This window comes from Notothenia coriiceps, unplaced genomic scaffold, assembly GCF_000735185.1.
Source record: "Notothenia coriiceps isolate Sejong01 unplaced genomic scaffold, NC01 NC01_scaffold00017851, whole genome shotgun sequence".
NCBI lineage: Eukaryota > Metazoa > Chordata > Actinopteri > Perciformes > Nototheniidae > Notothenia > Notothenia coriiceps.
In genome coordinates, this window is record NW_011350552.1 from 50872 (window position 1) to 63549 (window position 12678).

A 12678-nucleotide genomic window follows, 5' to 3' on the forward strand; every position below is an offset into this window, starting at 1 on the left:
GATAGAGATAGTAGCCAGTGTTAGCTTCTTCCCGCTTGGCTGCAGTTGATCAGGCGCATGAGAGCGATGGACGAAGACAAAGATCAAGACCACGGTGGAGATCATGTTAGGTCAGTTTTGGAGCTACACCTGGAATATGTAGGCCTTTAGATGGTATGGAATGCTTTCATCTTTTACTTATGGAAAGCTGCTCTTACTTACTGCATGGCTCACTGCGAGAAATTGCCTGTAATGCTGTTAATCTGGATTAGGGGTTGTGTTTACCTGGTGGAATTGTATTTAAATATATACTAATCAATGTATCCTACGGTAGGTCAGATCAGTATTTGTAAAGTTGAGGGATTTGTTGTAATGATAAACCTAGAGAGAGTTATCACTGGACGCTTTGGTGTCTTTCAGTTTAGTGTTTTAGTTATGGATCATTCTTACCACTCCCGTCAGTAACAGCAGGTAACTGTTTCCAGCATTTAAGATAACAGACATCAGACAAAGTTTGTTCCTAGCTGGTAAACATAGTGCTGTTTTAAGAGATTTTTTTTCACAAGTTGGTGGAAAGCTAAAAGATAAGTGAATATTGCATTCTAATATTCGGTCATGGGGCAAATAATCAATGAATTGAGGTCAATCGAGATCCTACGCAGGTTAATCACAGCCACATGGACAGAACCTCAGCAGCAACATCTCAACTGGGATCTGATTGGGCATAATTAGCAGCCCCCTCTGAAACTAATTCAGTAAGGCACCATAAAAATATAACCACACTTTTGTTTAGCACAGAGAAAATGCTGAGACCTATTTCTAACCTGCCTTTGTAACAAATAAACAGTGTAAAAAATACTGTTTATAGTGAATGAACAAAATGCTCCCCGAGGCGGGCTCAGGCATCATGCATCACCCGAAGCTGTGCACAATAGCTTCCCAAATTGGCTTTTAAACTCCCCACAACTATATGGTTCCCATTTAGGACTAATGGCTACAGATTGGAAAATGTAGCTTTCAACACAAAGTGCTCTCTTCGCTTCAGACTAAAATGTATCAGAACGCTGACCTAGCCTTTGACCTGAGGGGTCACGGCTTGAAACATGGATGAGTTCAAGCTCTTAGCCAAGAGGTGAGTGGACACTGTGGGGACTAGCAGCTATGGACGTCATCACCCTTGCTGTGTTTCCAATTATCAAATCTCTCCCAGGACGACACGGCGATACCCTATAACTTGTGTGTCTCATTTGAACTTAAATCCATATGTATGTTGTCGCAAAGCCAGGGGCCTCTCCCCACTTATAAATGTAGATATGTCATCTAAATTCAACGCTCTGGGTAACAAGCCAGTTTCCATATCTTGTTAGCTCCCTCATGGAGTATCCTGCTTCCTTCAGCTCTGCTCTCACTCTGCTAATTCAATTACAGCAGAGGATGTAAGTTATATTGGACTGTAGTTTAGGGTTTAAATTAAATTCGTGGTAGCCAAACCAAACTATACACGTGACTCTGCGGAGAATCACATCAAAGATTCTCCACTTCTCTCAATTTGTTTTAAAACCCACAATGTGTCCGTGTCTCCTCTCAGATGTAGAATTATTCCCGATGGACAGCACTAAGGCCAGTTGCTGGGTGAATAACAAGCTGCGGGCCCACGAGGAGCAGTGGAAGGAGGACGACTGCACCTTCTGCCAGTGTGTGGACGGAGAGCCGCACTGCACAGCCATGGCCTGCAAGCAGAGCTGCCAGTATCCGGTCAAGATCCCTGGAGAGTGCTGTCCCTTCTGTGAAGGTATAGAGATCAGTGCCGCTCTTCTGTATTTAACACATTACTCATATCTGTATGAGGTAAGCCCCCATACTGCATGTCGGGGGCTCCTGTGGCCACGCAGCTTTGTTGTAGAGGCCGTGTCGGCATGGGCTCATTAAAGGGGAGGCCACGGAGCATTCTTCAAGCTGCAGGGTTCTTTGTGTTCCTTTATTACCCTTGCCCGCCGAAATGAGACCCACCTGCGTGTGTGTGCTTTTAACGCAGAAGGCTGCATAATTGAAGTGGATCTTTTTTTTGTGAGCGTAATTAGTTACAGCTCGTTGGGCTGCTCCCCCCACCGAACGTGGCAAGAGGGGTTTGACGGGAATAGCCATGGTGCCATGTGTGTGTGCTCCAAACTACTGTATCTTTATCCTTTTTGTGGATTCACAATAAAGCTGGCCCTGATTCAGTCTGTCTAACTTCAGTCCAGGGGACACTTAATTGTCTCCACTGGTAGTCCCAGAACTAAAACATGCTCTTTAGACAAATCCAACTTATTAATGGGAGACAGCTCCACACAATAAGACAAAGAGGTATAATCCCCCTTACTGTGCGACCCACCCTGGTGTAATTGCTCTACATTTATCTGTAATCACTGTTTTCTTCAAAATAAGAGCATTGTAAATAGGTAGCTATTACAGTTGGCACAAACAGCATCAATGAGGTAGAACACCTGAGGGGATCCTAGCAAACACACACACATACAGTATAAAAAAAAATAGAAAGTCATAAAATAAATCCCATTTTGTTGTTTGTTGTTGTATTCTGTTGCTCTCATGCAAAGCTCTTACTCTCCATCGTCTCTTATGTTCCCCAGAGCCTTCTTACGAAACAGTTAGCCCCTTGCTATGCCCCCCCCTGGAAAACTGCTCCCTGTCAGTGAGCGACTGCCCCTACGGCTTCCAACAAGACACAAATGGATGTCTGCTCTGCCAGTGTCTCAACAGTAAGTTCACTTTCCTGGCTTTATGTTCAACCTAAAGGGTTAAAGTTTCACAGACTGACTTGCAGAAGCATGAACGTGATACATTTCTTCTGACATGCTGCTTCTTGCATTAGAATGCTGGACACACAGTGTTGTATTTACCTGTTTGCTCATGCTGATGTCAAAACAATCTGTTACTGTCAAGCAGGCTGCCAAAGACATGTTGATAATTGTGACGGCTTATTTGCGTACATGGCTGCAGTCCTTGCAAAGTCACAAGAATGTTCCTGTGATCAGCCCCATAGAAACTCATGTCTTTGCCTTGTGATGGATTGTTGTGCCCATGATCACATGACCTCTCCCTCAACTCTTTCAGATGACTCCTGCCCTGACCTGGGAAAATACTGTTCCCTGCAATGCCCAATGGGGTACAAGAGGGACGATTTTGACTGTGAGGTGTGTGAGTGCTCCATTCCCGTGCCCAAGTGCCGACCTTTGACCTGCACCAAGACCTGCCCCTATGGATATGTGTAAGTACACCGAGTGACCCAGTGGGTTTTCATCCTCAAAGCCGAATACACTCATTTGTCAGCTGTGTTTTCAGCGTGTATAAACACATATGTCATTTTCATTCTAATTCTGACTGTGAAAACATGTAATTTCCAGTTTGGGGGCATCAAGCTGATCAAAAAATAAGGTTATTTATCTGATTACTTACTTTATTTAAATTGAGGATTTCCCCTTCTTTTACAAAGCTGAAATCATGATATATGACGATGAAGCTTGATTTGAAAACCTCTTAGAATGCAAAAAATGTTATTCCATTAAAACTCCATCTCTGCCCAACTTCACACTTTTATAATACATGCTGATAAAGATCAATCTAAATGGATAGGAATGTTTAGACATTCTGTTGAGTAAGTAAGAGCTGATCAGTGTCAGGAAAAATGTTCACCTCCTGTAATTAAATTAGTATGGTTGAATAACAAATTAAATTCTTGTATTATTAAGTGATGCCCAGAAGCAAAAGGCAGCAGAGCAGGCCAATATAAAAAGTAGTTTGGCATCGAAGATCAAAGTGCCTACATTGGTGGTCATTCCCAGGTCTTTAAATCTGTCTTTGTGTGCGAGTAATTCACTGTGAGGTCCTCGCCACCCTCTCAGCCCCATGCAACTTCTCTCGTTCTAATCCCATTTAACCAGATCGAACATCTGGAAGTGCTCTCTCTACCGGGCCGGTCATTCCCCAGGCACCACTCTCAATTCATAAATCATCTTTCTGTCTCAAAACAACGATCAAAAACGCATCAGGACAAAAGCGGCCTTCATTAAACGTATACAGTTAGGATTCTTTCGGGTATCTCAACCACGCTCTGTGGAGCCACGGCGCAAGATGAGCCTGATATGTCTGCTCAGGACACCAGAGGAGGGGAGAGGGGGACTCTGTGGGGAAAAGAAGAGCATGTCCTGGCTTTATCCTTCATAAGCAGCTGTTTAGGTCTTGCCTCAGAAGTCTGAAATCCTCTGAGAGCTTGCCAGCCTTACAATCAAGGTCTGTCTCCTCACACAGGACCGCTGCATGCAGCCACCACAAAGAAACAAAAGGCATAAAGGATCTCTGTGTTTATGCTTGTTTTATTGATGACATCCCAGGAGTACTGTAATGTACATATCCCAAACTGAAAGCCTCCAAAGCAGGCTGAATGTAAACTGAGTGTAACAATGAGCTAAACATTGTTTACGCTCCAGATGAAGGGCATTCTCAGGGCACGTTTTACGAATAAAGTTTTCAATCCTTCATTGCTCAAAATCATCGCTGTGACCTCACAGGCCATGAAATTAATTATTCTGGCCATCACAGTTGCTGCACACTGGAAATTGTGCCGAGCCAGCAGTCCCAGGGCCCCGGGCCCCCGGTGCCTCCCCAAGCCCCTCGATCCCCCTGGAGCCCAGAGCGCTGCTTGGCATTCCACACACCATCTTTAAACAAAGCCCCGCTCTAAGGTCGCAGCACTCTGTGTCTCTGTATTTGTACAGTGAGGCACTGGCCGAGCCCTCCCAATGTTGTTTCAATGGCTGTTATTGCTGCTTCAGCAAAGATAGGCTCCTGTGTTTGCAGAGCTGGAGATGCTCGTGCTCTTCATGGGACACAGCACCGTCTGTGGGTTGGAGGGGTCTTTTTTTTCTGCTGCCTTGGCATATGAAGATTAATAGAGTCATTAACCATGCCTAATGAGGCCACTGCTGGGTATCATCACTTACCCAGACACTAGAGAGGGATGCTAGCTGGGTGAGGCTGAGAGTGTGAGATAAAGAGGGTGTCTATAGAGCGAGATAAGTGTAGATACTGCTCCTTTTTTCATCTGTGTTTTTCACAATTTAGCAACCTGCAGCCCATCAATGTTTCATTAGGCAGGTCATTGGATCCAAACAGCCTACTTACAGCCTCAGCACTTCATACAGCCCTTTGTTTGTTTGTGAGGACATCTCTTCTAGATAAGATAAGAGAATGCTTTATGAGCCAACAGCTGGGAAGTGTGCAGTTTTGCAGCAGCAAATGGGGCAGTGCATTCAGAAGGCCATAGCCCTCTATTATTGTCTTTTTTCTGTACTTAGCAATCAACGTGCCTGCATTAGCCCTTATCTCTGCTGCTCTTATGTGTCCGCCAAAGGCTTCTGGAGCAATAAGGAAGGCAGCAGGGTGAATTGAAAGCATCTGAATTGGCTTTAGATTCCTCCTTCCAGAGTCTCTGGGTCGGTATGATGTGCAAACAACAGGGATGTCACATGTCGGCCTTTTTATTTGGCCTTCTTCAAAGGCGGCTAATATAGCGAGGGCAAAGCGGGTCCAGATGTTGATTATACCAGACTTGAGCATCTGGGTTTCACTCATCAATCACAACACCAGACCTCTGTTCATCTAGAAAATATCCGTCGCAACGTGATATAGCTCCATGGGAGGGGTATTGTTTACTTCCTGATCTGCTATTCCAGTAATTGAGTTTTTCCCATGTGGTTGCTTCATAGTGTGTATGTGTATCGCTCCGCAGGAGGAACAAGCATGGCTGTGAGATGTGTCGCTGTGTCAAGTGTCCCCCCTTCACCTGTGACAAGCACTGCAGTGAGGGATATCGCCATAACAGGAAGGGCTGCTCCATCTGCATGTGTAAAGGTAGGTGACAATACCTCTTTCCCCTTATACCTTGATATCAATAATGTGATAACAATGTGGGGATAATGACACTGATGTTTTCATCACACATTGTTATGTAAAATGGAATATACTTTATTGTACAGTCGGATAGGAAACTGTTAATTTGTTATATGCCCTTGCCATGTCATCGAAGTTTGAAAAGTGTCCACTTATAACCGTTCTCTGTTTGCTACTCACTTAACCAAGCTGAAGGAATTAAGTACATCGGCTCTTTCTCTTTGTTTTTCAGATGCACTCTTAGGTATTTAAATTCTGCACCCAATTATTTAAAGTGAGTCAGTTCTAGGTAGTACATTATATTGTCAGTAACCTTTCCTAGTACACTGCGTGATACCCAAGAAAGTTGTTTTTGGTTTTACCCAGGAGGATATTAATAATGATTAACGATTTCTAACTACACCTGAGCTCATTCTGGATATATTCATGTTCCTCAGAGGATGAACCTTTTTAGTCTCAGCCCAAAATACATAAATGAAAGGTACACAACAAGTCAAACAAACAGTCAATGTATCAATGGAGGATTGATAATCCCTGATACATTAATCATAGGTATTTCTTAAGAGTTATATATCAAGAGTTGGCTCCTGATCCACAGCTACAGTTCCACCACAAGGTCTTAACTGTAAGCGGTGTAAAGGGTAGCAGATGGAAGGAGATAGGAGAGTTGAATTTCTGCCACTAAGCTGCAGCTTTGATTTCCTGTGACCTTCTGCTGCTCTGCTGAGGAGACTTTGTGTTTGCTTGTTTTGGTTCTTATGGTGTTTATTTTTATCCAGGGGGCTGTGTGTGCAACTCTAATTAGATTCCCCCAACCCTTAAGTTAAAAGCAGAGGTGATATTTATGCGGTGTGTTTATTTTTCCAGTTTAGCTGTATTATAAATATTTTCGCTTCAAATATACTTGTGGGCTACCTGTATGGGGAGGTGATCAGTGCATTGCTCCACAAACACAGTGGTACACAGACCGATAAACTGCTGTTTACCTTCTGTTTGAAACTCTTGAATCAGGTTCTCTGTGGACTGTTGAAATATTCAGGGGTAGGAAACACAAATATATACTTCCACATTTTTTTTGTTTGTTTTAAAGATTTAAATGGAAGAGGAGAAAGAAATACAACATCTGCTTGAACTCTGCATCATTGTACGGTTCAGTGTGTTTGTTCCTGATCTCAGTGGAATCATACACACTTTAAGAGTTTAACACATGCTGGGGCCCAGGTACTGGCAACCTAGGCCCTTTTTACAAGGGCTAACAATGTGTCCCTCAGCAACAACTTTTACGTTTTTTGTCAGTTACAAATTGTTGGATATTTATAAAGCTCTATAAGCTGGTTATATGGACATAAATACACAATAAAGAAAGATGAAATATCCTTGATTTGTGAAGGTTCCAGTTTATGGAACCAAACCCACTTAGCTCTCACTGAATGAATGAAATTGGACCTAAGACAATAATACTGGCTCTTTTTACTGTGAATCATAAATGTACTTAATGAAATGTCCACAGCAGATGTACAGGATCCCTGAGCCATAGCAGGCTATGTAGCTTTCTGTAATTTTGCAAAGCTTTTCCACAAGTCAACAAGTTTTTGTGCTTTTCATGTTTGTGTCCCTAGAAAGTGGCCACTTCCCAAGCACCACTGCCCTGGCCCCGATGCCCAGTTATTGCCTCACCTCCAATGGGAACAGGTACGAGGAGGGGGACGGCTGGCACGACGGCTGTCGGGACTGCTACTGCCACTCAGGGAGGGAGATGTGTGTGCTCATATCCTGCAGCGTGCCCAGCTGCTCTAGTCCCGTGGTGAGGCCGGACCAGTGCTGTCCTACATGTGAAGGTATGTGCCATTCCTATGTTACTTTAGTCATTATCAAGTTTTAAGAGATGATATTGGTTTTAAAGGTTTATTCCTGGATATTATAACTGTAAATCGTATTTGTGGTTTTGGCCATTATTCCTGTTGGTAATTAGGTTATAAGGGTTTTTGATTCTACCATTTTTTTCCGACATTTCCTTTGACTCAATGACTAGGAAATGAATGCTGTTCAATGAGATTTATTCTCATTATGTTTTATGCCTGACTTTTTTCAATGAAATGTTTCATTGTATACTATGACTTTTGTGATATTTTTATGAATGATGTCATACTATAATGGATATTTTTCTGAAACTGTATTACATTCTATCTATTACTTTTTGTTCATTTTTATGGCATACTACTTTGATTCATATTTTTAGAACATACAATACTATGACTTTTTGTTTGCATGCCTATACAAATACATTAATTTGGAATAAACTCAGACTTTTTTGAAGATTTGTGGAACATTTTAACAAGTCTGTAACAAGTCCCTGTTTTTGTTTAAACCAGTAATTGATGGTCAAAAATACTAAAATGACACCCAAGTTTTTAATCAGCTGGAAGGATCTTTTATGATCTTTTCCTCATTTGGAAACTACTCTCTATCAAAGACAGTGGTTTGTTTGTAGTTTGATTTTTGATTTTTGTAAAGGCATCACCAATACACTGAATCAAGGCTCCACATGTAGCAACTTATAATATGTGACATTTGTTAACATTTCTAGGACTCACTTAGACAACCAATTAATTATAATTGTAATTAACACACACAAACCGTGTACAGTCCCAGTGTACAGTTAATTTAACAGCTTTGGATCTTTGAGGCTTTAGACTTGTTGGCCACTTAAACTCTCAAACATACAGTCTCTGTCTGTCTCTCTGAATGGAAAGCACACTAATCCACACCCACACGTTTTTTTTTTATCCACAACCCTCCAACTCATGCAGGATATTTATGGAGGAGTGACTCAGTTGGCTGTTCAAATATTTAGGAGTGAAAGAATGTCTACAACTTTCAGAAGCTACACACACTTTGCAGTCAGGGGACAACAGGCTAACTCTTCACAGATGTCTGCTACTCTGCTGGACAGAAAGATGTTTTCAACTAAACTAGTGTCAAAACACAGCTTGGACACCACTCTAAATTGCCCACGGCTTCTTTTTTAATGGAAAGCAGCCTCCCATGCATCTTTATTCCAGTAACCTATGACTCCGTTTTCTCTTTCAAGATGGTTGCTTCACTTCATCCTGCAGCAGTTATTGTAATGGCCTAAATTAATGTTTGAATTTGATAGCACACACGTGACCGCTTCCTTTTATTTCTTCCCTTTTTGTAGATGAGTCAGGCAGCGGTCAGCCAGAAGGGATGGACATGGTGGTGTGCAGAGCACCTGGGGGGGAGTTTTATGTGGAGGGGGAGACGTGGAACCTGGACGAGTGCACACGATGCACCTGCAGGAAGGGGCGTGTGCTGTGCGACACTGAAGTGTGTCCCCCGGCTCTCTGCCAGGCACCGGTCAGGAACAAGGACACCTGTTGCCACATATGCGAAGGTAACATTAAAAAAAAAGCTACGGGGGTCATTTCAGATAACACTCAGCAGGAGTCACGAGTTGGGGTAGTGGGACGGGAAGTTTAAAATCTGTTTTGGATGTGCTATCAGCATGTGGTTTTTGAAGGTCTTGCATGTTGCACTTTGTCGGGGCAGTTTTATGTCAAGCACACAGACTCATAAAGAAACTAGCCAGGACTGGTTGGGTTTACATAGTGATCCTCCAGGCAGGCAGCAGCACATGTGGACTGTGGCCCACACCGGAGGTTCATCTAACTCCCCTTATAGCTGGAGGGGCAAGAATGCAACTATTCTGAGTAGATCTGTGGTATTTGTCTGGTTATGGGAATTCACTTTGACAAAAATGTCAAGGCGAAAGCGCAAAAAACCACACGCATATTTTATTTACAACAGTACCCAAACACTGAAGCCTCTTCTCATAGACTTAGAATCAACATATCCCAAGCACTCCCAAGCATGAGGCCCACAAATCAGCAATGCATGACTGCGCCTGAGAGCTGCTCCTTGAGAATGCCGGCCCGCCTTATCGCTGCATCTCCCCTTCACAAAAGCAGATTGTCAGAGGCCAGCCTTTGATATATGTATGGGCTTGGTCACCAGGAATGTGGGAATAATACACATCTCACTGACAGGCCCTATGATGTATGTGTACAATAGAGTAGTGCAGTGTGCACATGCTAACTAAAGTCTTTGGTCGTGCAAAGGCCGCGGGGATAAGGCCTCCGACTGAACTGACATCTGACATATGGAGTCACTTGTGTTTGTGTTTAACGTATAGTAAAGCATCTTATCTCAGCCCTAAAAGCTCAATGTTGTTAGTGGATTGAGATGTTATACGTCTGGGATAAATCAGGAGCCATGTAGAACCAGGCGCAATTATTTATAACTCAGACAAAATTAGGTTTCTTTCTCTGAAAATGGCGATTCTCCACAAGCTAATCTGAGGCAATAACTTTGCACTGCTAGGTCATTAAGCATTACATAGGACACAGCCATATATTTGACATTTTAGCCTTTTGTCTATTGTCATTATTAACTCTATTTATGCTTTTGTGCATCCTCAGAGGAGACGCAGAGCCCCTTGCTGCCGGTGAACACCAGCCAGCAGGAGTACTGTATAACCAGCGATGGAGACGTGCTGCTGGCCGGGGACTCCTGGAAGGCCAACGCCTGCACCAGCTGCACCTGCAACAACGGCACCATTCAGTGTTTCTCTCAGCACTGTCCCGCTGCCAACTGCAGGGTGCCTGTGTTACGCAAGGGCCAGTGCTGCCCACACTGTCTCGGTGAGTATTTAGGTGTGTTTCATTAAAGAGTCTTTGTTTCAGCCCACTAAAAATAAACATAATTTTGATTTCTTAAGGTAGTTTATGTAAGACTTCCACAAACTTAAAATGTTGTGCAATTCCAACCAGCCTTTTCTTTTACAATAAGTGGTACCACTTTAACAAGGCACAGCCTGCTGTTAGGAAAGTTATAATTCAAAATGCTACATGTCAAAAAGAGGGTGTAACTGAGGCAATGCCTGTTTCCAGACTGAATGTGTATGTGTTTGTTCGTTAGACACAGCCACTCTGGCGCTGCATGGGCAAACGCCATCATTCGCAACAACATTCCATGTGACATACACACACGGTCCATTCCAAGCAAAAACATTCCTCGGGCATCCGCACATTCACACGTGTTTCCTGTCCCCGGCTGAATCGGCCCGCGACACTCTCTCTGTGGCGGCACAGGAAGGCAAAGCTCCATGTCAGCTTTTCCTATAGAGGAAAACCTCGGCATAGGCTCCCATTGTTCAGCCTGATGTGGCCGTTTCTCTGCCCTTTGTTTTTGTTATTCACCCTGGTGGAAAACAGAGCTTTTTACGTAATGCCTCCACAAAGAGGTACAGTGGAAGTTAAGGGGACAATTCATATAAACACAGCTTATCAGTGAGACACCGGGGAGTTTATACACTCACGCGCAGTTGGAAATGTTTGTCTAGAATGTTAGCGGCAATATTATTAATGGTTTTACTCCTTAACAGAAGCTACAACGTCAGTTCCTGTGATGTTGTCCACCAATGGCCCGAAGACAACAACCCCTACTACAGTGGAGAGTAGAGTGTGGATAACCACTGTCACTGTGCCACCCATCATTGCTTATACAGGTACCTGCTCATTGGATAACTCCACACTCCCTCCTCTGTATATTCCTTTTGATACACTGTGTAGTTGTAACCATATCCTAGTTATTGGTGCCATTGTTTGTACTCTCCCTGCACATATTTATGTTAATAAAGGGTGTTTGAGATGCCTTGATAAATGAGTGTAAATTATAGATTTCATAATTGTGCTTTGATGCTGAAATAAAACACTCGGGACAAATGGACATTGGCTAAACATGAGACACCAAGTGTTCATTTTTCATTGTTAGGTAATGAGCAGGGATTTTAGCCAAAGACATAATCTGTTCCCAATTTCAATTTTGTAATTTGTCCCACAGATGAGCCAGTTTTGGGCGAGAACTACCCCAGCCAAACAGAGATGGCTGTCATCTACCAATCAGCAGCCTGGATTCTTGCAGGTCTCCTCCTCGCCATCATCATCTTCCTCGTGGTGGCGTTACTCATCAACAAGAAAAAGAAGTGGGTGCAGATGTCCTGCTACAGTGCACCGAAGAAGGTGAGAAGTTTATCAGTCGATCACATAAATCGGCTTGTTTTGAAGGCTTAAAATGGTGCTAAATTACACAGGCTCCCTCGTTTAAATAACATTGTTAATGTGCGGATGGGTCACAGGGAGTTTTCCTGTGATCTTCCAGCTTCTGCTACAACTAGTGCTAAAGCTGTCATGACATCTAGGATTAATGTATTTTCCCCTCGCGCTGTACCTTAAAGTGGAACACGGTCATGTCATCATAAAATCTACGACTCTACCATGAAATTTGACAAATTTCGATTTTCTGACACAGAGAGTATAAGAGATGTATGAGAGTCATTCTAGGTTTAAAGGGGCCCCGATATGCTTATTTTCAGGTTTCAAAATGTGTATTTTGTGACTCTACTGTGTTTACATACTTTAATGTTCAAAAAGGTCTTTGTGTTTCTAATACTGCATGAGCCCAGTGTGCTCTGATTGGTTAGCTGGCCAGCTCTGTTGTGATTGATCATTCGCTTAGAAATGTCCCGTACAATGTGTTGAAGCGCTAGCCAATAGAAGAGGCGAGTGTAATGTAGTGATGTCACTATGTCGCAGAGTTAAACAAAGGTGGGGGGGAAAGAAACTCCCTCTGGAGGGAATTTGGGGATTTTAACCTCTGCAGACCTTTTAT

General features: G+C 43.1%; 1 protein-coding gene across 3 annotated transcripts in view; it reads left to right on the forward strand.

The window, feature by feature from the left end:
• Positions 1 to 12678, forward strand: part of crim1 (cysteine rich transmembrane BMP regulator 1 (chordin-like)) — a 31708-nt gene that overhangs the window by 16582 nt on the left and 2448 nt on the right. For 2 of the 3 annotated variants that reach the window (XM_010777113.1, XM_010777115.1), the window contains 9 exons: positions 1568 to 1771; positions 2610 to 2738; positions 3094 to 3247; positions 5768 to 5889; positions 7548 to 7766; positions 9128 to 9343; positions 10428 to 10661; positions 11393 to 11515; positions 11851 to 12029. In XM_010777113.1, coding sequence (XP_010775415.1) covers positions 1568 to 1771; positions 2610 to 2738; positions 3094 to 3247; positions 5768 to 5889; positions 7548 to 7766; positions 9128 to 9343; positions 10428 to 10661; positions 11393 to 11515; positions 11851 to 12029 — 1580 coding nt within the window. The remainder of the gene's footprint in view (positions 1 to 1567; positions 1772 to 2609; positions 2739 to 3093; positions 3248 to 5767; positions 5890 to 7547; positions 7767 to 9127; positions 9344 to 10427; positions 10662 to 11392; positions 11516 to 11850; positions 12030 to 12678) is intronic. The other variant, XM_010777114.1, reaches the window with a different exon arrangement.